The sequence below is a fragment of the Scyliorhinus canicula genome, chromosome 26 (assembly GCF_902713615.1).
Source record: "Scyliorhinus canicula chromosome 26, sScyCan1.1, whole genome shotgun sequence".
In the NCBI taxonomy this organism is placed as follows: domain Eukaryota; kingdom Metazoa; phylum Chordata; class Chondrichthyes; order Carcharhiniformes; family Scyliorhinidae; genus Scyliorhinus; species Scyliorhinus canicula.
This window is the reverse complement of record NC_052171.1, coordinates 16615216-16641887: the sequence shown is the minus strand read 5'-3', so window position 1 is coordinate 16641887 and position 26672 is coordinate 16615216. Positions and strand designations below refer to the sequence as shown.

At 46.9% G+C, this 26672-nt stretch overlaps 1 protein-coding gene across 5 annotated transcripts in view; it reads right to left on the bottom strand.

The window, feature by feature from the left end:
- Positions 1 to 24177, bottom strand: part of LOC119957325 (probable JmjC domain-containing histone demethylation protein 2C) — a 94055-nt gene extending 69878 nt beyond the window's left edge. The window contains exons 1-4 of one of the 5 annotated variants that reach the window (XM_038785213.1): positions 24034 to 24177; positions 23065 to 23191; positions 12734 to 12905; positions 1276 to 1402 (exon numbers count right to left, since the gene is read on the bottom strand). In XM_038785213.1, coding sequence (XP_038641141.1) covers positions 1276 to 1296 — 21 coding nt within the window. In that variant the 5' untranslated portion in view covers positions 1297 to 1402; positions 12734 to 12905; positions 23065 to 23191; positions 24034 to 24177. Of the gene's footprint in view, positions 1 to 1275; positions 1403 to 12733; positions 13177 to 23064; positions 23693 to 24033 lie in introns of those variants that run through there. The other 4 variants (XM_038785212.1, XM_038785211.1, XM_038785214.1 and 1 more) reach the window with 4 other exon arrangements.
- Positions 24178 to 26672: the final 2495 nt, after the last annotated feature.

Sequence of the window (26672 nt, the reverse complement as noted above, 5' to 3'; positions counted from 1 at the left end):
AACCTTGGGTGTGTGGTACTCCCTCTGAGAGTGCTGTACTCAAACGAAAATCAATTGGTATCTTATCAGAAACGAAGAGTGCTGAATGAAGAATTCCGTCTGTTTCCATTCCAAAATAGCTTGTCATCATTTCCCAACATTTACATATTGCATTGAGTTCAGAGCCCAGAGCCAGGCTCCATCCAACCCAGCGATACATCCTTGAATTATTTTCTATCTCACTTATTCAACGTTACCATAAATGCATCTGTGCTATTCACCTCAAACACTCCATGGGACTGAGTTCCATATTTTGACCACTCTGTGGGAAGTAAAGTTTCTCCCTAATTCCCCATTGGATTCACTGGTGACTAATTTAGAATGTAACCCCCACCCCCTGACTTTGATCCAGTAATTTTTTTATTTTTGTTTAAAATTTAGAGTACCCAATTATTTTTTCCAATTAAGGGACAATTTAACATGGCCAATCCACCTACCCTGCACATCTTTGGGTTGTGGGGGTGAAACCCACACAGAAAAAGGGGAGAATGTGCAAACTCCACATGGACAGTGACCCAGGTCCTCAGCACCATCGGCAGCCGTGCTAACCACCATGCCATGCCCTTTGATCCAGTTATAAATGGCACATCAGGTTTGAGGGACGCAGTGGCCTCCTTTATACCTATTTATCTCCATCCCATATTCATCTCCTTGACACTGCCCCATCAAGTGAGTGATGTCAGGCCATTCACTGTGCCGTAATATACTTGGGAGTGAGCTTCAAACAACACATTGATTGGTCATGTGCTCCTGCCAAGAGCTTAGTGAGTAACACAACATTGAGATGGCCATGCCTGAAGACACAAATCATCAACTGAAGCTTTTCCAAATGAAAAGAAAGAGAATGTTTTGTCTGACGCCATTAATGGTCTTGCAACCCAAAGTTCTTGCCTGAAGTGTCATTTGTGTTGTAATGTAGGGATCACAGCAGCAAATCTTCACTCAGCAAGCACCCAAACATGGCAAAGTGATAATAGCCAGATAGTAACAATTTTTTGTGATTTGCTGTGGGATAAATATTGGCCAGAGAGAACACCGCTGCTCTTGTTCAAAATGGTTTTCGACCTGAGAGAGCAGACAGTACATCATTCAAAAGACAGCCGCTCTGGCAATGCAGCACTCCCTCAGTCTGGATATTTGTGCTGAAGTCTCTGGAACATGACTCAGAACTACCACCTCTGACTCAGAGGTGACAGTTCCACCCACTGAATCATGTTGAGTGTAATACTCCCTCACCTTATCATTCGTCACGATCATCACGCTGCTGAAACTGGGTACAAGGCCGTGGATTCAATGATGGCCACTAGATGGTGCTGCCTTCCTGACTTGGTGAAGTTCCTTCAACAACAGCAATGTTACAGACCTGTGGGAAGACCACACACAAAGGTGAACGCAACCGCAAGAGAACAGGCCACATGATTTATCTTCAACTGGACTGAATTATGTCGACCAGATTCTATCAGCAGTTTGGACTGGCTTGAATTAACTTGGTCTGATGGTGGCAGGAGTGCTTCTATTGGCCCGAACTGTGCCTGGCAGGAGGGGGACAGCTCCCGTCTATTCATGAAAGGCCCTTAATTGGAAACAATAATTGGGTACTCTAAATTTGAAACAAAAAAAAAAATTACTGGATCAAAGTCAGTCACATGTACAGTTATAATCAGCTTCATTATGTTCAGTTCAGCAGTTTAATTGTTCCTGGTCCTTTCATTCTTGGACATGGATTTGGACATCCCTTTTCTATTGGAGAGACAGGAAGAGGACTGAGTTCCACCTCTACCAGGATGCCTGATTAGCTGCTGGGTGTCAGTCATTAGAAGTTAGGTGACAACCGTACATCAGGCACTGTATGGTGCTTCGTCGTTGTGCTGATGGCAGGCGTAGGAACTGAGGAGTAGCAGACCATACAGTCATCGTGCACTGATTGCTGAATGGGAACACTGGCTATTTATGTGATCAGACACAGATAGAACAAGGTGGGGCACAGTACTGAATATGATCAAAATGGGGCAGGAGTGTAGCATCCACAGCTCTACACAGGAAAAGAGCATGCTGATGCTAGGAGCACACTTGGCACCTCAGCTGCCGGCCTTCACACTCCTCATCCCTGGTCCCACAACCACTCCTGGCAAGTGTCAAAAGCTTCGGCAAAGGAAGACATTTAATAGCAATAACCTTTTATTGTCACAAGTATGAAGTTACTGTGAAAAGCCCCTAGTCGCCACATTCCAGCGCCTGTTTGGGTAAGCTGGTACGGGAATTGAACCCACGCTGCTGGCATTGTTCTGTATCACAAACCAGCTATCTAGCCCACTGAGCTAAACCAGCCACCTTTCACAATCTCAGCACATCCCAAGGGTTTCACAGCCCACAAAGCACTTTTTTTGAAGTGGAGTCGCTACTGGAATGCAGCAACCAATTTCTAAATAAAATCTCCCACAAAAGGCAATACGATAACAATCAGATTATGTGTGTTTGTAATGTCGATTCAGGGATATATATCGGTGAGGTGACTGGGAATAACTCCCCACTCTTGGTTTAACATCTATTCAAAAGACAGCACCTCTGACAGTGCATCACTCAGTGTTGTACTAAAGCCTCAGCCAAAATCTTTGTTTGATTGTGACTTGAATCCACAATCTTGTGGTTCACTGACCACCTGAGCCATGGCTGACACAGGCTTTGAACAAACACCAGCTCCCCTGAATTAATTGAACAACTGTAACTTACTCTTCATCTTGCTCTGGTGTTTTACTGGACAGGAGTTTAGTGCAGACACAATACTGCTTCGCCACAGGGAAGGAAAATTCCCAGGAACAAATCAAATATTAAAAAATGGTGGCATGCACCAAATGACTAAATGTCTAAGTATCTCATTGTAACATATTGTGTTGAGAGCTGTGGCCGATAACTTATCCTTGCAATAAAAATTTTGCCAGCCGTGCTTGGGGGGTGTTTTCAGGAGCAAATCAACACTCCAGGGTATCCATGGGAGTCTTGCAGAGGAATTTGCAATCTGCCATCCTACGATTGTGAAGTAGGCCACTTCTTTACAAAAGAAACTGAGGAAATGCCATTGTTCAACATTCGGCCATTGGCACAGCCCTCTGCTAAAAATATAGCCAGCGACCCGTCCACAGCTGTCATTTTTTCTGAACTGGCAGAACTCAAGAAAAACACTTGGAAATCCCACTGCTGGATGTGCTGTGGACAAAGAGAGGGAGAATGAGTGTGAGAGTGAGAAAGGGTTGATAAGCATGTGCGTGAGTGGGAGCAAGGGAATGTGTTTGTGTATGTGTTAGAAAGAGAAAATGGAGATAAGAAACATTTCCAAATGATTCCAGGCCAGTGCACCATGTGGCCAGTGCAGCTTGCGATTTCCAACTGCGTGGACAGAGCGACATGTCAGGTCCAAAGCTGGTGACTGAATCTCACACCTGGCATTTGCCTAGTGTCTCTTGCGCTCAGATGTGCTAAACTCTGATAGGAGTGCCCTCACTGGCCAGTAAAATATGTTTTCACAGACATCAAGTAGCAAATACATTTTCTTGCCGTTGTTCACAGTGCAAATCCACACAGAAAGCAGGATCCAACACAGAGAGAGAGAAGTGACAGAACATACAGACCAGGACTGGAATTTAAATCCTCAACATTCGGGAAAGTTTTTAATTGAAATGACTTTTAGTTTAAAAAAACAATCTTCCCTCAGCATTGTGCTCACAGTGAAACAAAGAATGCCCTCTGAGACAGTGCACGTTCTGTAGCTTGCAATATGTGTCTGGAACGCCTGACAGTCCAGGGGGCATGGAAGGACAGCAGTTCCCAGCCTTCAGCCAAAAACTCAAACTTGAGGCCCAAAGCCGAATTGACTTGGCAGTCGTTCAAATTCCCGCACAATCAAGGCCCAGTTCCATCTCACTGAGTCACAGCCTTCCAATGGGCTGACAGTTGTGGTGTCTGTCAGTCCCTCAACTCAACTGGAAGAATTAGCTGTTTCTCCACAACATTCCCAATCAGGTTAAGGAGGGATAACTTGATTAGAAGTCTCGCTACTTGGGACTTCTGCGTCAAATAATTACTTGCAGTGCCCCCGCCCTTCAAGCATGGCACATGAGCGAGTGAAGGATTGCCCCTGTGGAGTAGACAGTCGTGTTTTCCAAAGGTTGAAGGCCTAGTATATGCTCAATTTGCTGCTCTGAATGGGGGATCTAATCATATTCAAAGTGACCCCGGAAGAGAGTATTTACGGTAATTCGGGCTCTTGTTCCAGGTGGCCGCTGTTGCACAGGGTCAGAAGACTGCTGGCGCCTGTGAAGTTGGACCCCTGTTAAAGCCAGAAACATTCATTGCAGGTGAACATACTGCCTTTGCCCCTCTCCCTCCTCCAACTCCTATGCCTTCAATTCGTTTTGTGTTTCTTTATCAGTGGAGGTTGAAATGGATATGAAACATATTGAACCAGGGAATATCCTCGACAATATTCACTTTGGTCTTCTGTTTATAGTGGATGATGAGTGACAAATTGAAACCAGTCTCTAGTTTCACCCTTTTTTTGTGTCCCTGCTTTCATTCAAGCCTTGCTCACTGGAAAACCTGCTGTTCAGAACATAAGGAGCAAGAATCAGCAATTCAGCTTCAAGCCACTCTCTCATTCAATGAGATCATGGCTGATCTTCTCCCCCAACCATTTTACTGCACTATCCCTGTTTCCCTTGATGTTTTTAACATGTAGAAATCTATTGCGAGCAGCACGGTGGCGCAGTAGTTAGCACTGCTGCCTCATGGCACCGAGGTCCCAGGTTCGATCCCGGCTCTGGGTCACTGTCCGTGTGGAGTTTGCACATTCTCCCCGTGTTTGCGTGGGTTTTGCCCCCACAATCCAAAGATGTGCAGGGTAGGTGGATTGGCCACGCTAAATTGCCCCTTAATTGGAAAAAATTAATTGGGTACTCTAAACTTATTAAAAAAAAAATCTATTGCTCTCAGATTTGAACATACACAACTAAGTGAGTTGAAAAAATCCTCCTAATCTCAATCCTAAATGACCTGCCCATTGTTCTGAGACAGTGTTCCCTGGTTCTTGACACCCCAAGTGTCTAGTATCCACCCTGTCTAAACTCCAGAGAATAAAGGCCCGGTCCATTTACTATTTCCTAATGGGGCCTTCGCCCATCCCAGGAATTAATTTACTGAACCTTTGTTGCACTCCATGTAAGGAGTAAGGAGACCAAAACTGCACACAGTACTTCAGGTGCTGTCTCAGCAAGGCTCGATATAATTACAGTAAAACGTCTTTACTCCCAAAATCAAATCCTCTTGTAAAAAAGGCCAACATACCATTTGCCTTCTTAATTGCTTGCTGTACCTGCATGTTAACTTTCAATGACTCATGAACAAGGACACCCAGGTCCCGTTAAAGTTCAGCACTTTGCAGCCTCTCACATGAAAAGGAGGATGTCCAGGTCTGTGTGTTAGGTGAAAATGAATACTTAGCACTGAGGTGCTGAGCTTCCGGGTGAGTTGAAGAACCTCAGTCACAGGGGCTTTTCTATTGTAATATAAAATAGTCAGCATTTTTTTCAATTCATTAAGGGGATTTGGGTATCGCTGTCTGGACCAGCATTTACTGTTCATCCCGAAGTGCCCTTTGCTACGTTTGGGAATGGGGAGAACTGGAGCAGCAGTTTGTTCATAACCCGCAGAGTGAGAATAATTGAAACTTCAACTGCACATTACACCATCACAACCTACTGTGGTGGAAAAGAAAATGCAGGAAAGCAAGTTGGATCTTGTAATCCAGTGTGAGATTATTAATGAGGAGGGACACACACACTGGAGTGGCATGCAGCCGCAGGCTACAATATATAAAGATACTTCAGAATTCAAGATTTCCCAGAGAATGTGTGTTGCATCAAACTCCCTGCAGAGCTTACTTGGTCAATACAGTGCCTATTCTGTTCCTGAGGGCAGAGCAGGAAGGTCTGTGCTTTGAGAACCAGAGGGAACTAAAATTTGCCTCACAGAGACAACCCATTCATACATGTCATCTTGCTGCTCACTACAGTGGTTGTTAGCAAGGAAGAAAAAGTTTGACTGACTGATTACTGTTAATCATGCATATTTGGCACCACAGAGAAATCGAGCCAAAGTGGTGGAGGGGTGCAGCTGGTTGTTATCAGCAGCGATATGGGAGCTGAATCCATGTCTGGATAATGTCATTGTGTGAGTGCAGATGTGTAGAAGGGGAAGTGGGAGGGCAAAGACACTATTTTGAACGAGGCAGGAGGAATTAAATAGATGACAGTGTAATACGTGTGAAACAAAGTAGAATTTTGTATGCCTTTACATGCACTGCAAAGCAGACACTGTTCAGTATAGGCCTTAGATTCATAAAATCTCAAAATGATAGCTGGAAAGAACTCACGCATGTTAGCTATTCCTAAATATATTAGAAATAGAGGGTTGATAAAACTGCCATGCTGCACGGTGCCACATGGCTGATAGAAGCCCCCTGCTCCGAGGATCGATCCGGCTCGCAACACCTTGCGAGATCTAACGTGATCTCACAAGACTTTGCGATGTAAATCCCGGCATTGCCAAACTGCCTAGATGGAACTGCCAACTGGTGTTCGGAGAATGGGGGGGGGGCCTGGGATCCACTCATCGTGAGTTGGGGCTTTGGGGGGGGGGGGGGGGATTGCGTTGGGGGCTCAAAAGATGGCATCCCGATGTTTTGTTACACTGAGGAGTTCTGGCGAGAGGAGTTCCTCAATGCAGAAAACGGGACTATGTGCACGCATTCCCCACTGAGGCCCCCAATCTAACCCGAGTGCCTTCAGTTAGGCTAAACTCACTTGCTGCGGGACTTTATTTCCATTTCATTAAATTCTGCCCAGATTCTCCAAAGTCAGATGGAACACCACTCTGAAGGATATTAGAGGCTAGATGAGGGTTAAACTGCAGTTAAAGGCGACCCGAAGATTTGCTAGGTTTCAGAAGCGTGCAGTAAAATGGTAGCTCGAAAGAAAGTCCTGCAGTTATAAAGATCCTTTCACAAACACTGGACCTCTCAAAGCACTCTCCAGCCAATGTCCCTTTTGCATGGAGGGAAATACAGCAGCTAACTTGCACACAGAAAAGGTGCCGCGAGCAATGTGACAGCAACCAGATAATCTGTTCTTCTGATGTTGACTGTGAGATTGATGTTGGCCAGGACATCAGGGAAAACGCACGAGATGTAGATCTACTCTCTGGCACAAATCTTTCTGAAAATCCCAACATTATTCTGGTGGCAGAAACAACCCATCACTCATTTTTCCAGACTTTAAAATTTTTTTTAGAATACCCAATTATATGTACTTTTTCCAATTAAGGGGCAATTTAAAATTGCATGGCCAATCCATCTATCCTGCATATCTTTGGATTGTGGGGGTGAAACCCACACAGACACGGGGCGAATATGGTGCAAACTCCACACGGACAGTGACCCAGGGCCGGGATTCGAACCCAGGTCCTCAGCCTCAATGCTATCCACTGCGCCACATGCTCCATTTTTCTAGAGTTAACTATCTTCACCAACCTCCCACCTCCTCCACAATGAGAGCCCTGCCTGAGAGGAGGACATGGTCCCTTCAAAGGCAGCCATCATCGAAAAATAAATAGATGATGAGTGAGGGCAGGAATTGTGTGCATAGCAATCAAGGGAAAGGGAGAAGAAATGTCTCCACTCAAGAAATAATTTTGATAAAGGCAACCGAGGAGGCAGGGCCTGGGCTACATTTGATGGCCAAGGACATCTAGAATGAGAGAGGCTGGGCTATCAAGGGCAGTCAGGGGAAACCAGGGTTAGCAGCAGAGGGATCTGCATGGGTGGAGGGAATGGAAGGGAAGGTAGCTGACTATGAACAAAAGGATGGTTGTCTTTATCTGGGAGAACAAGGAGGTCTTGACTAGAGGAAAGGAATGAATGGTGCAGTTGAATGTGGTCAGATTGAAGTGGAGGTGTGGTGCAGTTTAATGTGGTCGGGTATGATCTGGAAATGACTGTCAGGCTGGCTCCATGCCAAGTGGTTGTTGTTTTCACAAGCCTTGGCAGCCTGCTGATCTCCAATCTCTTGGCCACAGTGTACCTATCTGGAATAGCCACTTACAAAGGTTCCCAGGAAATATGGCCACCTGCAAAGGGCCATGGGAAATATGGTCAACCCAGGACTCAGACGCTCAGAGCTTATGTATATTGGCAACTCAGATAAATCGATGCTATCGAAACCGCCAGCTACTTTGCATTCTAATGGACCATTTCCCTAGAACAAAAGACCTGTACTCAGGTAACAGATACAGAAACAGACTCATCGGCTCCACTCCCTTTGCTCAGCGAGCCCAAACAGCCTAGGTCAATGACCGCTCAGGACACGCCCCACCATCAAGGTACCCGCCCCTTTAATGGCCAAAATTGAAGGCAGTAATCGAAGCCTGCCGAACTATTGGGTCCAAAGCTAAGGACCGTACAAAAAAGTGCAAAACTCCAGGAGAATGAAGAGAGACACTGCCATGTGTTCAGTCTCTCTTGGCACCGCCGCTCGGTCTCTCTTGGCCCGAGCTATGTTTAAAACGAAGTGCAGCATCACGACCAGAAGACAAGTTCAAGACCAACGATCGCTACCAGACAGATGAGCCCAGCAGAAATGAAGTCACTTTTCCAGACCCAGCCATGCAAGATCCAAACAAAGGCCTTGTTCCTTTGCATAAAGCCGGGTGCCTGAAGTTAAGTACAGGTTATTGTAGTGTCAGGTGTAATTTAGCTTGTAATGTTTTATGTTGCATGTTGAAGTAATTCTTGTGTGTAAATATACTATCATGGAGCTTGAACTAACTAACTGGTTGTTTGGTCTTTGATCGATATCCGGTAAAACCCTGTGGTGGTATCATTTGATACCTGGCGACTCTGAAAAGCAATATCATCATCAATAACCGTCATATCAGTATCCAGTTAAAAAGAGCAACATTATTGGCGTCACCGGTGCAAATTGGCAACAACAGTCACATGGTAGAAATTTGAACTCACTGTGCCACATGCCAAACAAAAACTGCATGTGGCAGGAGTAAGACTGAAAAGAGCAGCAGGCAGGTACAAGTTTGAAAATTGAGAGGCCATGCTTGGAGACTTTTTATTCATTTTTTTTGCAGGATGTGGGCTTCGCTGGTTAGGCGAACATTTATTGCCCATCCCTAGTTGCCCTTCAGAAGGTGATTGTGAGTTGCCTTCTTGAATCGCTGCCGTCCTTGAGGTGTAGGTACACCTACTGTGCTGGTAGGGAGGGAGTTCCAGGATGTTGCCCCAGCGACAGTGAAGGAACAGCCGATATATTTCCAAGTCAGGGTGGTGAGTGATTTGGGGGGAAACCTCCAGGTGGTGGGGTTCCCAGGTATCTGCTGCCCATGTCCTTCTAGATGGTAGTGTTCGTGGGTTTGGAAGGTGCTGTGTAAGGAACCTTGGTGAGTTACTGCAGTGCATCCTGTAGATGGTACGCTATGTCAGGAGGAGCTGCCACAGTTCGTCGGTGGTGGAGGGTTTGAATGTTTGTGAAACTGGAGTAAGATGTAAGAGGAAGGGGTTCAGGAGAAGATTGAAGAGCATGGGGGTGGGTGCGGGAGGGGGAGGGAAAAGACTAAGAAAAGGGGAGGGGAGAGTTTAGGAAGAGGGGAAGGATGAAAGTCCAAGGGAGGAGAGGAGTGAAGAGACCACGTAGGGACAGGAGGTTTAAAAAAGATGGAGTTGAGAAGAGAGAATGGGACGGAGAATGGAAGCCCATTAGAGAGGAAGAGTTCCACAGCTTTTAGCTGCTGGCTAGGAACGAGGCCTCAGAGGCCGTGATGTCCTGATTTAGATCAGCATTATTAGGGTGTGGGGAGGAAAGAAGGTATTTGGAGTGTCAAAGCAGAGAACGTTCAGTGGAGCCTGTTGCGGTGTGAAGAAATAAGATCTGAAGAAAAGTAGAATAGTCAAGGGCAAGAGGCAAGTTCAAAACTGCATCAGGCAAATCTCCTTTTCCTGTTCCAGAGTTTCCAGGAATGAGACACAGACCCAGGAGACTTCTCGTTGGCTCCCCAACTCAAAGAATACACTATAACTTGTTTCAAATGTGAAAAACATTCTCTCCGTTTTGGAATCATAGCAAGAGCTGTGAATTGCTGGCATGACTTTTCCCCCAATTCTTAAATGGAGCCTGGAGCACACTTCTGTGTCTCATTTTGTCCAACACCATTTGCTGTGGGGCATACCATTCCTGTATACAATACACCATAGTTCCTGGATGACATTTGCCTATTTGTGCTGCACAATAATACACGATATTCACAAGCCAAAGGATAACAACACCTTTACTCAGTTTGGGACTCTTGAATTTCTTATTCAGCGATACACAAAGCATCAATAAGGGAACCCATTCCAGTACACAACACACCGCATGTTACTTACATCATGACCATAAATAAATGATGGAACAGCCAACAGTTAGTAGAGTTCTGAACACTTTAAATACGCTCTATAGGAGAAACTGTGCTGTTGAGTCTAAAAATTGTTAGATTCACATAAGTACATAATGATAAGAGCACAGTTGCCCATCCAGGCGAGTATGTGAGTCAGCTCTTTGAAAGAAAGAAATAGTCCCACTGGTCTATCCACAGCACCTTGCCACCTCTTCACTGACACCGCCCACCCCCAGGCAACAACCCAATTACGAATAGATATCCTGCTGCATTGCTCATGAGCTGCGTATAATAGGGGTAAACTAGCCAGCCACTTTAATGCACTGTTTGGCAAGTTCCTCGGGCAAAATGCATCTCAAGAGGCAGGCCCAAGGAATTCTAGTTGTTTAGGAACGATTGCTGACAACTGGGGCCAACCGTAACCACTTCAGGCTCCAGATCCAGACTGTTTACTTTTTTTTAAAGCTTGGTGCACTTTAAAGCATGGTGTCTGGAATATGATACTTGCATTTGGATGTCTGGAGTGTGACTGACGTTTGCTAGCTGCAAAACTTTTATATTAAAGGAATTAGACACCGTGTTATTGGGCTGTGACAGTTAGATACACATAACATGTTATGTGAGTATAATATTCTGAAATATATTGTATAAAACACTGCGAGTGATTTAAATGCTTTCTATATTAATATACACAGCATTAACCAACTGTGAATTTGGTCAGCCACCAGTATTGTTCGTGGGATAGATGTCATGGGTACATCATGAAAGATTAATTGGTTCATTCATGAAACCTCAGTAAACATCATGTTTTTGCCACATAAAATATTCTAATCCTGTTCTATGTATTGTGCAGCCAGTTAGCAGGGTATACCAGAGCTGTGTGTTTAACAACACTCGCAAAGGGTTAATCAGCACAAGCAGCTGAAGTACTTGAAGCTGAAATTGAGTAAGTCTTGGCTCTGCCCAGCACTGCCTCAGGATATTCCAACACTTTTCCCATTGTTTGCAGATACGAAACTATTTCCACAATAGAGACACAGAGGGGAGTGTTTGCTGCTTTGGAGCGTTGCGCCACCTTAACCACTCTTTTAGACACAGCCACCCCACTGACACACACACACAGATGTACACCAAGGCAAAGGCACCACACATGCACACAGCACCATCCTCCCACAGATCGCCACTTCCCATAGACACTCCCCCACCCAACCGCACAAATATTCCCACTCTGACATGTAATCGTCAACCCCCCCCCCCCCCCCCCCCCCCCCCCCCCGAACCCAAGCCAAACTCGTACTGTGGGATCAAGGTCGGTGAGATTTGAATGCAGCACTGCTGTGAATCTATGTCACGACAAAGTGCGAGGAATTAGATTTTGTCGCTGGATTAACAGTGTTCCTTCTCTCAGCCTTTAATTTGTGTGCTGGCTTTTTAAAAAAAAAACCCACTTGAGCAATAAACTGAGACAATTCTGGGGCACACGGGTTAAAATTTTGCTGAGCTGTAAAACAAGTTACCTATTCCTGCTGCCATGTCAGTCCGATGGGGTTCACTTCGATGTCCTGTCCCCACATCAACCCCAGTGTGTGGAAAATGGAAAAAGCTGACATCTATCACTGACAGGTAATCTCAAGTCCACAATGTGCTGTATGTGTCAGGAGCACACTTGTGGGACCTACAAGGAGATTTCCTCCACTTGGGTTAAGTGACCTTGGGAAGGATTGTCAGAGGAGTACTCACACAAGCAGTACATCTCGAGACCTCTGTCAGACTGGGGTCTTTTAAAATTAAGGGAGGCTGCAGCACTCATGCATCAGTCCTGCCGTGTTTAGCCCTGTCAAAACAAACAGCAACAGCAGGGACATCCAGATAACAAAGAGAACCGAGACAGTGTCGAGTCTGGCTGAGTTATGGGATGGAGGGGTATTTTGGTGGGGTGGTGGAGAGGTCTTATGTCAAAGGTCAAAAGGTTATGGGTTTAAGCTGTACACTAAAACACAAATAAATCTCGGCATTGCAGGACTCGAGAACACAACACCCTTTGATGAGCCTGAGGTTCTGTCTGCCTGCTGTAGTGTCCTTTTAAAAACATTTGACTGAAAATTAGATAGTTTGCGTGCTCAAAAGAGGGAGTTAACAGGCATACCCTCACCAAAGAACAAGTTTTAAAATGAATTAAATCTAATCAAGGCACTTAAACACTCACCTTCAAGCTCTGAAAGATCTTTTTCGTCAGGCAGGGATTTATTAACAAATCTGGCAACTCTCCAGGTATCGACTCTTCAGTGTCTTGTTCCGAGTGTTGTGGAGAAACCCTGGTGTTGAAAGCAGTTAAAATCTCAGCTTTTTTAACATTGTCGAGCAGTGATTTGCAGCCACTGTTGGGAGACAGAAAAGGCAAGCTTAATTGCTTGTGGCACGGCCCTCATTAAGAGCTTGATGCAAGCACAAGGCGTGGTGGCGTAGGATCTCCTCTGAACGTCCTTTTTCTCTCTCCCCCTGGGAAGAGGCATGTGCAGCCGAATTCACATTGCACAATCAAGCTCAGAGTGACTCACAAGAAAAGTAATGACATCAGCCATGAGGAGGGCAGGCTGCCATCTGCTGCTGCCAAGAGTTACTGAGCTAGGAGAGCCAGCCCCTAGCAAGCATAGCTGTGCTGTCACAACAAGGAGGAGAAGAATAGCAACACAGGCCACTCCGCTCTGACAGTTAGCTATGCACGGAATGCACAGATAATGGGCGAGGCCACAAGCACACCAGCAGCTGGGCGACAGATGCCAGATGGATGGGGAAGGGGTGGGTGGAGAAGGGGAAAGGTGGAACGGGGTAGGGTAAGATAGGTGCTATGATTCAATTCAGGTACACTGCCTTTTCTGGATGACATGCCAGTCAAATGAAGGCTTCAGTTTTGTTTCCTCCATTCCCCAATTAAAAGGTGTTCCCAAAGGCCCTGGGTGGGGGTGGTTAGGAGAAATCAGGTAGTCCTCTAGTGCCTCTTCTGAACAACTATTTGACCTCAGCAGGAATCACAGTCTGATGCAAACCTCTCCATATGCACACCTTTCGCATCAGTCAGGTGGCAATGGCTAATATTCAGGCGAGGTGGCCGTTGCTTCCCATCTCTCAAGCAGAGCTGTGAAGGCTGAGTCAAATACACTGCCAGGCAGAGGTAAGCAAACTCTGTAATCTGGGAACAGGTTGGAGGTGTTATTTTGGCCATATCATGTCTGACTGGCCTTGCTCTATGTCAGGAGGAGCCTTCAGATTTCCAGGGTTTCACTTGAGCATCTCCACTGTATCCAGCTGTGGGTCACAGGCAACACCTAATGAAAACTATGTCACCCACTGTTTGCAGAAATTATGCTTCCATTTTAGCCTTTGCTTATCTAACCAAATCCCTGTTTGCCCCAACTTTTAAGAATGGGACTGGTAACCTGAGCCCCCATGAGCAATATTTTGTTAACCGTGGGAGAGAAGGAGCAGAGTATGAAAGGTGTTGGTACATTACCTCAGGAGGGGGACGATCTCAGGAGAGTGGGCCTTTATGGCTCCTCCCGCCAGCAGGATTTTCTAATCCCTTTGAAGTAATTGGACTTTTGAACAGCTCGCCACGTATTCTGGCCATTGCCATGCCGCGACAGGGTTGTGTTACCCTGTGTTTACATTTTCCTCACTGAGTAAATGCCCCACCTAGCAGTTTTACTGAGCCCCACAAGCCAGATTTGGGAGCCAAGCATGAGATTATTCCCAGGCACATAACACTGGATCCAATAAATGCTGGCCCAGCCTGTGACGCCCACAGACAATGAATTTGTTCAAAAATCAGTCGTTATGAATAAATCACATTTCTGAAGCCACGTCATTGAGCTGATGTTAACTTGATTTTTCTCTCTCCACAAATGCGACCTGAAAAGTTTTTTAATTCAAACATACTCGTTATTTCAGCAATGATCATTATTTGACATGGTGTTTAGGTATAGAGATGTGCAAAGCATTATTCAAAGAAAAACTAATTTAATGTCTGTCTCTGGTTTGAATTTGCAAATGTCTCTGAATGTGCCCCCCCCCCCCCCCCCCCCCCCCCCCCATAAGCTTATTATCCTAACTTTCAGACATGTCAAGAGTGGAATTTGCAGAGTGAGCAGCTGTATTCTGAGATGTAACTTGCGTAATCACTAATAAAGTGTCTGTTCTGCCTCTACTGTTCCCCAGCCAAGTATCTTATGTACTATTCTCTGAAAAAAAAATTACCTCTGGGTCAGGTGTGGCTTGCATTGCTGCATGAAACTGCAAGTTATAATGAGATTGAAGCAGGATATTACTGGGTGGCAATCTTTAAATTGCTGGTTTCTTTTGACAGGACCTGAGGTGGGGGTTGAATTTGTGATCTTTCCAATGATCCTTCAATTTATTGCCGTCTCTTTCACCAGATCCTCTTTTTGATAAACAACTCACCATGGCTACCTGTTTCCCTGAAGGCTAAATGGGCAGGAGGTATTGTTGTCAGACTATTGCAATCAGTGGGGGGAGGTCACAGATGAATTCAATCCTGGTCTCACCCTCTGGATGGCAATCTGGGACATTTGATCCCCCGTTGCCTATCCCAGGAAAATGATACCAATCCATCACCCCCTGGAGTCTGGTCCTGCTAAAGATCATCTCATTTAAGCAAGCCAAGATCCTTGCTTGTCTGGAACCACAGCAGCCTATATTTTTCACACCCAAGCTCATTGGGAGTGACGTTAATAGAACAGGAAATGGCCAGTCAGCCCCAAGAGTCTGTCTGCCATTCAATTACAACGTGGCTGATTTGTACCTCAAATGGTCATCTACCCACCTCTCATGGTTCTTTCTGTGCTTTTCATTTTCAACTGTGCAGATACCTTTGGACCAGGCAAATGAAGAACACAAAAAATAGGAGTAGGCCATATGGCCCATCAAGTCTGCTCTTTCATTACAATTATGGCCCAGCTTGGGCTTCAACTCCCCTTTCCCACCCAGTCCTCATATCCCTCAAATTCCCCGAAACACCAAAATTCTGTCTGTCCCAGTTTAAAATATATTCAACTCCAGAGTTATGTGGCTCATAACTGATTTTTTAATTCAAAATGAACAGAAATCTCTTTCTCTTTGTCAAGTTTTTCAATTGACACCGAGGCTCAGCAGTGTTGCGGGAGAGTTCCAGATTTCTCCTATCCGTTGTGCTTCCTGAAGTACCCAGTTCTAATTTCACTGATACAGCTCCTCATTCCAGACTCTGCTCCCACACACATCAATTTCAATCTCCTTCATGTGACAGTGCCTGCAGATTTATCAAGGTATCTGCCTACATTTAAAGGTGTATTTGATGTGTTCACAAAAAAAAAGCAAAATAAACCGTGAGCTTTTTCATTGTGAGCTGCAGTGAACATATGCCATTGCACAATATACATTCAGCATATCACCCACTGTGACTCAGGTCTCAAAGCCTCTCCCATGAGGCGGCCATCTCACGTGGGATATTGAAACCTTGCGGGTCCCACTTCCGATTCCTGATATCCTTTTTAATAGACAGTGAAAATCCACCAAAGCACACTTTGTAAGCAAGGGTCTCTGGCCAATTGTATGGTCACGCTAAGATCTCATCTGAGATTGGGCCTGCATTCTAACTCGAACACTTGTAATGCCACAGTGGATGCTGGAATGCCTCAATCTCCACTGTTTATTCTTTAGTAGGAGAGCAGTCAGGCTCCAAGTGGGCACTGAAGAGAGTAGTGAATAAACAGTGAAGGAGAGAGCACGACAGTGAAAATGTGATACCAAGACAATAAATGCATCAGTGGCAGCTCGTGAACTATCCAGATTTAACTTGCCAATTTTAAGCATGTTTACAGCATAGACACAAGGCAAAGCCACCAGTGCAAGGCGGGTAACTTAACATTTTGCAACAACATGCATTCATATCATATTGAAAGCAGAACACCAAAAGGCACTTTGGAGGAGTGATGACCAGACAAAGATTGTACACTGAGTGATCTTTGTTTTAACATTTTCCAATTCTAGGGCAATTTAGAGTGGCCAATCTACCTACCCTGCACATCTTTGTGTTGTGGGGGTGAGACCCACACAGACACGGGGAGAATGTGCAAACTCCACACAGACAGTGACCCAGGGCCAGGATCAAATCCGGATCCTCGGCACCTTAAGCTACACTGAGTGATCTGAGGTGCTATTATGTCAGAAGATTAAAATCTTGGTCAACGTTTTGAGGAGCATCTCAAAGGAGGACACAGGTATGTAAGTGATGAGCCTTTGGGTGGAAACTCTGGAGCACAGGGCAATGGCATGGCTGCCATGGGCGGCAAGATAGCACAATGGTTAGCATTGTTGCTTCACATCGCCAGGGACCCAGGTTCGATTCCCGGCTTGGGTCACTGTCTGTGCGGAGTCTGCAAGTTCTCCCCATGTCTGCGTGGGTTTCCTCCGGATACTCCAGTTTCCTCCCACAAGTCCCGAAAGACGTGCTGTTAGGTGAATTGGACATTCTGAATTCTCCCTCTGTGTACCCGAACAGGTGCCGGAATGTGGCAACTAGGGCCTTTTCAGAGTAACTTCATTGCAGTGTTAATGTAAGCCAACTTGAGACACCAATAAAGATTACGATTATGAAAACTAGGGATGCATAAGAGGCAGAATTAGTGAATATGGAACTTTTTGGGCGGGATTCTTCGGAAACCGGCGGGGTGGGCAACTCCGGCGCGAAGGAGTGGCGTGAACCACTCGGCGCCGGGCCGCCCCGAAGGTGCGGAATCCGCTGAGTCGGCTGGCGCAGAAGGGGCTTGACGCCATGCCAACCGGCGCCGAAGGGTCTCCGCCGGCAGGGGCGAGTTGGCGCATGCACAGGAGCGGCAGCATGTGCTGGCATCATCCCAGCGTACACGCGGGGGGGGGGGTTCATCTCCATGCCGGCCATCGCGGACCGTTACACCGGCTGACGCGGAAGAGTAGAGTGCCCCCACGGCACAGGCCCATCCACGGAATGGTGGGTGCCGATCGCGTGCCAGGCCACTGTGGGGGCACCCCCCAGGGTCAGATCCCCCTGTGTCCCTCCCCTCCCCGAGGACCCTGGAGGCCGCCCGTGGAGCCAGGTCCCGCCGTAACTGTCGTAACATACGCCGGTGGGACCCGCCGAAAATGGGCCCATCGTGGGCCGGAGAATCGCCGTGGGGGGGGGGGGAGGGGAGGGCGCTGCCAGCGGCTGCCAACCAGCACGGCGCGATTTCCGTCCCTGCCAAATTCCTGGCGCCGGAGAATTCGGCAGCCCGGGGGGGGGGGGGGGGGGGGGGGGGCGGCGGGATTCACGCCGTCCCCCCCGGCAATTCTCCGACCCAGTGGGGGCCGGAGAATCCCGCCCTTTATATCTGGCATTGGCCCACAGTTCAGTTCTGAGCTTTAACTTGTTTATATAACATGCTCCATTCACATTGCACAAACAAAGGTGTAACATCAAACGGGAGCCAAGCCTATGCTACAGGAGGTGACTGACCCAGAGACTATTGACGCTGCAGCCAAACACAAGGGTTTATCTACACTGGACAAACATGACTGAAAAGCAATGACCCACAAAGCATGTTCCTGGAGCATGTCAACAATAACTATCCCCCTCCTACCCCACCACCAACCCTGACCTTCCTCCATCCAAATTTCTGGTGTTCTGCTTGTCACTTCCACTCTTCGGCACTGACCACAACAATAATCCAGAGGCAAGGCTTCCAACAAGACCCTGCTTATCCCTGGGGCTCTTAACTGAGGAGTGTAGCATTCTGCAACCTAGAATGATCTGGGAAGACCATGAACCATGCTGACTGGGTGGCACAGTGGCTGTCACTTTCTCCCCATGTCTGCATGGGTTTACTCCTGGTGCTCCGGTTTCCTCCCACATGTTAACGTTAGATGGATTGGCCATGCTAAATTTCCCCTTAGTGTATCAAAAAGATTAAGTGGGGTGACTGGGCTACGTGGATAGGGTAGAGGTGTGGGCTTGAGTCAGGTGCTCTTTCCAAGGGCCGGTGCAGACCCGATGAGCCGAATGGCCTCCTTCTGCACTGTAAATTCTATGATTCTATGAAAATGACAGATGCAGAATAAGAGATGGAAAGAAATGCGTACACAGAAGTGAGACAGATTAAACAAAAGGTAAGGAACAATAAAGATTGCAGAGAGAGGCAAGACATACAATTCACTGTGAGCAGTGCCAAGTGAGGACCACATTCAGAATTTTGCGCTTAACTCTTATACTTCCTTTCCTGTCATATTCAAAGACTGTAATACTTTCCATGTCACAATATAGAGTCATAGAGTAACAAAGAATAGAAACAGGCCCTTCGGCCCACTTTTGTCTTTGCCGACCAGAATGTATCAGTCTCTCCTCATCCCATTTACCAACCAACACTTGGTCCACAGCCTACTGTGCCGTGGCTCTTTCAGATGCTTGTTAAATGTTACGAGAGTATCTGGCTCCATCACTCTGTCAGACAGTGGGTTCCATATTTCTACCACCCTCTGGGTGAAAAAAAGTCTTTCCTCAGGTGCCCTATAAACCACGTACTCCTCACCTTACGCCCTCTGGTCTTGGAGAGCTCTGCCATGTGGAAAAGATTCTTCCGATCTACCCTATCTATGCCTCTTATAATTTTGTATACCTCTATCAGATATTCACCCCCTCAGCCTCCTGTGTTCCAGAGAAAACAAACCCAACCTATCCTGTCTCTGCTCATAACAGGCAACATCCTGAATCTTCTCTGCATCCCCTTTGGTGAAATCATGTCCTTCCGATGGCGTGGCAACCAGAACTACACACAATAATCCATCTTTGGCCTCACCAATGTTTTATAAAGTTGTAGCAAGACCTCCCTGCTCTTATATATTATGCCCCAGCTAATGAAGGCAAGCATTCTGGATGCCTTCTTCACCACCTTATGTACCTGTGCTGCCACCTTCAGGGATCCATGGACTTGTACACCAAGGTCCCTTTGTTCCTCAATACTGAAAGGACCCGCTGTTCACTCTGTAAAGCCTACCCTCATTAAACCTCACAAAATGCATCCCCTCACACTTGGCTGGATTAAATTCCATCTGCGATTGCTCTGCCCAATTTACCAGCTGATCAATATCAGTCTGTAGCCTAAGACTATCCTCCTCACAATCAACAACACCAGCATTTTTGTGTCATCTGCAAACTTACTAATTATACCATCTACATTTACATTCAAGTTGTTATTGTATATAACAAATAGCAACGGCCCCAGCACTGATCTCTGTGGTACATCGCTGGTCACAGGCTTCCATTCACAACATCAACCCCCTCATCTTCACCCTTTGCCTCCTATCAACAAGCCAAATTTGGACCCAATTTGCCAACTTGCCCTGAATTCCATGAGTTCGAACCTTTTGATCTGGCCTTCCATGTGGGACCTTATCAAAGTCCTTACTGAAGTCCATGTAAATAAATGGTGAAATATCTCTTTAGTCACCTATTCAAAAAACTCAATTAAATTTGTCAAACAGGATCTCCCAACAACAAATCTGTGCTGACTATCCCTGATCAATCCCTGTCTTGCCAAGTGTGGATTAATCCTGTCCTTCAGAATTTTTTCCAATAATTTCCCTCCTACTGATGTTAGACTAACTTGGTCTGTAATTACCTGGCTTATCCCTGCTGCCATTCTTGAATAAAAGGTCCCAGTCATCTGGCACTTCACCAGTGAAGATTTGAATCTGTCAGGGCCCCAGAATCTCCTCTCTTGCTTCCCTCAGCAGCCTGGGCTACATCTCATCAGGCCCTGGGGATTTATGCACCTTTATGTCTGCTAAAACATCCAGTACCTCATCCTTATAATTTTAAAAATAAATTTAGAGTACCCAATTCATTTTTCCAATTAAGGGGCAATGTAGCCTGGCCAATCCACCTGCCCTGCACATCTTTGGGTTGTGGGGGTGAGACCCACGCAAACACGGGGAGAACTCCACATGGACAGTGACCCAGAGCCGGGATCGAACCTGGGACCTCGGTGCCATGAGGCTAACTAGTGCTAACCACAGCGCCACTGTGCTGCCCTCCAGTGCCACAAACTTGATCAGCCTGCATGCGAGCTATCACCCACTGTCATTTTGCTGAGTGCTCAGCTGCCGAGTCAACCTGAGTGCCCAGCAACGTGATGAATTCAGAGAGACAACTGTGCTGTGAGTCTTGCAATGTAAAGAGGTGCGTATCTTGCAGCATCATGCCACGTCCACCTTGCTGAGAATGTACAACACGAGATTAGGCACAAAAATTGCTTTGCCAGTGAGTTGGTGCCAGCTCAGCAAATAACAGTTTCCACTAAATGGTACTGAACATGGCTACAAGCCAGTAAGGTATCAAAGCAAAGGTGCTACAATGACAGACATCTGACTGTGGCTTAGAAACTCTCCAATTCAACAAGGACAGGCTGGCTTCATGAGACAAGACTATTCTCCATAACCACAAAAGCAAAATAATGCCGATGCTGGAAGTGTCAAATAAAAACAGAAAATGCTGTACCAAGGTCAGGTAGCATCTGTGGAGAATGAAACAGAGCTAACATTTCAGGTTGGTGACCGTTCAGGGATTGATTTGCTGAGTTTGCAGCACTGTTTTATCTCAAAACCTTGTATAATCTCCAACCTTTAAGGCTCACAACATTTTTCTGAGTCACTGTTGTTGCCTTGTACAAATGTGATGCCGGCATGGTTCAGTGCGTAGCAGACTTGCACACAAGGTTAGTGCCCTCGGGACCTGTGCACAAAATCTCAGCTGACCAAGGGAGTGCTGAAGAGTTGAAAGTGCCTTGTTTCAGCTCAGATACCCATGGCACTATTTTAGAGATGAACAGGTAAATTCATCCCAATATCCTGGCTAATGTTTATCCCTCAACCAACATCTCTAAAACCTACTGCCTGCTGGTGGTTTATCTCATTGCTGCTTGCAAATTGGCTGCTGTTTCTTATCATAACACTGACTACACGTCACAAGCCTTCCACACTTCACTGTTGGGAAATCATTTACATTGGCTGAGGTTGTGGAAGTCGCTATATAAATGCAAGATTTTCATTATCTTTGAATGATACAAGTGATGAATGGAACCATCTTTTTTCAGTACGCCTCTACCTACCCTAATGTGACATTCTGAAATGAAATTGTGCTGGATGTTCCCAGAGCTCACACTTCTGATCACGAGGGATCCGAGAGGTGTTGAGAACAGGCATAGTGCTTGGCTGGAAAGGGCATTGTGAAGCTGCTTTAGTCATATCCAATGCTGATATTCGAACAAATGTTCAAACAAAAGAATTACAGATGCCTGTACTCAGTCTATGTTTTAAATTGCCTAAAAAGGTCCAATTACTCTTCCTCATCCTGTTCCATTCAGTGAACTGTGGCCTGCTGAGTACACAGACACACACAGCCAGCAGGTCAAAGCACGAGGAAGAACATGAGAATTATTTTAGGAACAAAAAGTCCAGTTAATGGATCAAACTGGTCTTTTCGACAGCTCCATAGCAGTCAGAGGAATTCAAAGTCCATGCACAGACTGGAGAAGGTACACAACCTTTGTTAAGTCCAGTAAAGGTAAGGTAAAGTCGCCATAGACCCAGATGACCACAGATTGCTTTTCCCTTTGGGGGAGAGAGCTGACTGGTGGTGATTAACCTGAGGATCACCACACCTCAGGCAAGGGACAAAGTTGAGAAGACTTCATAAATAATCTCAGCATGTACGGGAATTGAACCCCCGCTGCTGGTCTTACTTTGCATCACGAACCAGTTAAACGGGCCCCCTGCCTGCCTGTCTGTCTGTGTATGTCTGGGCATTGATTTGCACCCCTGCACGAGAGTGCTGCACTGTGGGGGAGCCAGACAGCCCACAAAAAGGGACAATATAAGGGACTGGAATTCATTTCTATCAATATCCCCCCTTTGGCTGATTGGATAAATTAACCAGTCAGTGTGGACCTGACACGCAGCTGAGAGCAGCCAAAATGTCACCCATGGTGTGTGATGAATAAACTGATCAACAGAGTTGAGACAGCGGATTACTGCAATTGGCCTCAGCTATTTTCCTCCCCCAACCCCACTGAAGACTCCAAGTTGCTCTCATATGACTTGCACATGTTTAGTTGTGATGCATCACAGAGTCAAAAATCTTGGCAATTAGGCCCAATTGAGGATTCGATGAGCTACCCAGAGCATCTTTAGTGCCAGGTACGAGGAGGGGAGGAGAAAATAAGAAAAGAAACTTTGTCTTCTTAAAATACTGCAGAGACACACTGCTGGTACTGTTGGCTGATTAAACTGAATGATCAATGTTTCCAATGTTTAATAAACAGAACAATATCAGTAAATAGTAAACTCACAACCATTATAAACCTTTTACATTTACCCCCGAAGATGTTGGTCTGTAAATATAAACTCAAGCTCGGCAAGATACAACAGACTGGCAGGAGAAAGAAACAGGCCCAAGTGCTGTGTTATTCTTACCTTCTTTCTCTGAACAGCTTAAAAATTAACTGTGCTGAACTCCAGTGGCCTGCGGTGTGTTTGCTTCACAGCCCAGATCCTCCAGATAGCACCTTCAGAAATGTGGGTCACCGAGGTTACGAGTCAGCTGTGGGACAAAATGCTTGGGTTTCAGCAGGCTTTGAAACTAAAAGCTGTGTGAGCAACAAGTGGAGGGAGCAGATGGAAGGGAAGTGTGTCGCTGGCAAAGGCTCCTGAGTGCCTGTTTCCCCACTGCTATCCTGTGCTTGGCAACCGCTGTAAATGTCTCGATGTGTGAACAGGCCGATAAACCGGATTTCTGATTCATGTCTAGCAGGGTGTTGTGCAACCAGTCAGATGCTCTTGTTCTGATCAGCCAAGGTTACACTGCAATAAATGGATCTTTGAAAATGGTGCAAGGGAGATGACCTTTTTTCAGAGTTTAAAGTTGTACAGATCCTCTGTGTTGTTTGTTGGCACTCTGCCATCCCACAGCAGCGACTGCAGAGCTTCTTGATGAGTTGCCAAGCAGCCGCACACACACACACACACTCAGAGTTAACCCCTAAGTGGCTCACACCTGATACCGACAGACTTGCTGACCACATTGCTCGTCAGCGCCATACAACGTTTTCATTTTTGAGGGTTCACAAGCCAAACGGACAAAGGTTAAAAGGCTTGTAGATTCTTTGGCGCTGGGAGGGGCAGGGGAGAAGGCAATGTGTGTTTTTTGTGACACAGTCCCACTTTTCCAAACAAGAGTCCCACATCAGAAAAATAAAACAAGATTTGCATTACTTTGGTCTCTGTTGCCAATTTGCACACAGCAAGCTCCCATAAACAGCAATGATTACACAGTCTGTTGTGGTCATACTAACTTAAGGATAATATTGGTCAGGAATCAGTGAGAACACTCCTTCCCTTCTGTAACACATCCAAATAACAGCACTCCCTCAAACATATACTAACATGTCTGCCCAGATCTTCTGCTCAGCTTTCTGAAGTGAGGCTTAAAGCCACATCCTCCCCGTCAGAGGCTGCACAAGTGCTTCCAACTGAGCCACAGCAGCCACAGTGACCATTTCCATCATGAGACGTGGCAAGAGGTGGATGTTCCAAAAGGCAGGTCTATGGTGAAGGTCTCTGGACGGAGCACAAGGAGGGGAAATCATTCACCCAACCTGTCAAGATTACAAAAGCTGATGTGAGCTCAAGTCTTGACTTGATTATTGTCATATCTCCTGTCCAGACTCCCATTCTCCACCCTCCATAAGCTTCAGCTTCTCCAAACCTTTACTGTCCATATTCTAACTTTTGCCATGTCCTGTTCCCCCATCACCCATGTTCACTAAGCTGCAGTGATTCCCTGTGCAGTAGTGACTTGATTTGCAAGTTCATTTCTACCATAGACGTCATCCTCAGCTCTTGAAAGAAGTGGCTCATTTTAAAATCCTGGTTGATGTTATAACTGGACGGGAAGATCCCAGAATGGGACCCGAGTACAAAAGACCATGGGCACGATTCTCCGCTCCCCACGCCGGGTGGGAGAATCGCGGGAGGGGCCCCCCGACTAATTTCACGACCCCCTGGTGCCCCCAGCGATTCTCCCACCCCCCGCTCGGAAGAATCGCCGCTCGCTGTTTTTCACGGCTACCGCCGATTCTCCAACCCGGATGGGCCGAGCGGCCTGCCATTCGCGACCGTTTCACGACGGCGGCAACCACACCTGGTCGCTGCTGTCGTGAAATCGCCGTGAGATGCCCGTTTTGGGGCTTGTAGGGGGCTTGGTGGGGAATGAGCACCACGACTGCGCTCGGGAGGGGACAGGCCCACGGTCGGTGCCCACCGATCGTCGGGCCGGCGTCTTAATCGGTCGCTCTATTCCCCTCCGCCGCCCCGCAAAATCAAGTCGCCACGTCTTGCGGGGCGGCTGAGGGTAAAGACGGCCACCGTCTTTACTGTCAGCCGTCGTGACGTCAGCCGCGCATGCGCAGGTAGGCCGGCATGCGCGGCTGATGTCACATAGGCGCTGCCGTCGCGTCATTCTCGGCGCGCCGCCTTGACGCAAGCGTCAAGGCCCGGCGGCCGAGAATAACGGAGTGCCGCTCCTAGCCCCACGGGTGGGGTTGAATTCGGTGAGAGGAGTGGGCTCCGAGGCCGTCGTGAAACTCGGCTAAGTTCACGACGGCCTTCACGATTTTTCCCGGGAGCAGAGAATCGCGCCCCATAGCTTCAACTTTTAAAAAATAAAACATGGAGGAACAGAGTCACAGGACTGGTAATTAGTTTTAACAAGAAGGAAAAGATATTTATTATGAAAAAAATTGGATTATGATACAATACTCCTTTATGCCCTCCCCTTAGTTTAACAATTGCATGGGGGCGGCACATTCGCGCAGTGGTTAGCACTGCTGCCTCATGGTGCCGAGGATCTGGATTTGATCCCGGGTCACTGTCCATGTGGAGTTTGCACATTCTCCCCATGTTTGTGAGGGCTTCACCCCCAAAACCCAAAGATGTGCAGGTCGGTGGATTGGCCACGCTAAATTGCCCCTTAATTGGAAAACAATTTGACTACTTTAAATTTTAAAAGAAGTTTCACAATTGCACACAGATTTTCGGATTAACATAGATTACAAAATACATCTTTTTTTTTTTAAATAATTTTTATTGAAGAAATTTTTCAAAATACAAACATTTTAACCCCCCCTACATTTACATTTAAATTATAACAAAACAAAGTCAAACCCCCCTACTTAACAAAAAAAAGAAAAAAAAGTCCCCCCCCCCCCCCTACTCGCGCGTCCCCCCCCCCGCCGGCGAACCGACAGTCAGACCAACTTATCATTTCTAGCAGCGTCCTCGGGCAGGCCTTGCCCGTGCCACCACCGCTACCGTACTTCCTTCGTCTTTGTCCCCCCTCCCCCCCCCCCCCCCTCCCCCCCCCCCTCCCTCCCGCCCTCCCCTCCCCTCCCGGGTTGCTGCTGTCACGGCCTCAGTTTCTATCTCTGATCCAAGAGGTCTAGGAAGGGTTGCCATCGCCTGAAAAACCCCTGCACCGACCCTCTCAGGGCGAATTTGATCCTTTCCAATTGGATGAAGTTTGCCATGTCGTTTAACCAGGTGTTAACACTCGGAGGCCTTTCGTCCCTCCACTGAATCAGGATCCTCCTCCGAGCCACCAAGGACGCAAAGGCTAATATTCCAGCCTCCCTCGCCTCCTGTACCCCCGGTTCCACCCCAACCCCGAAGATCGCAAGTCCCCATCCTGGCTTGACCCTGGACCCCACCACTCTCGACACCGTCCCTGCCACCCCCTTCTAGAACTCCTCCAGTGCCGGACATGCCCAAAACATATGTGCATGATTCGCAGGGCTTCCCGAACATCTAATACACCTGTCTTCACCCCCGAAAAACCGACTCATCCTTGTCCCCGTCATGTGGGCTCTATGCAGTACCTTAAATTGAATGAGACTTAGTCTCGCACATGACGACGACGAGTTGACCCTCTCCAGGGCGTCTGCCCATGTCCCGTCCTCTATCTGTTCCCCCAGCTCTAACTCCCACTTATCTTTCAGCTCCTCTACTGGTACCTCCTCCACCTCCTG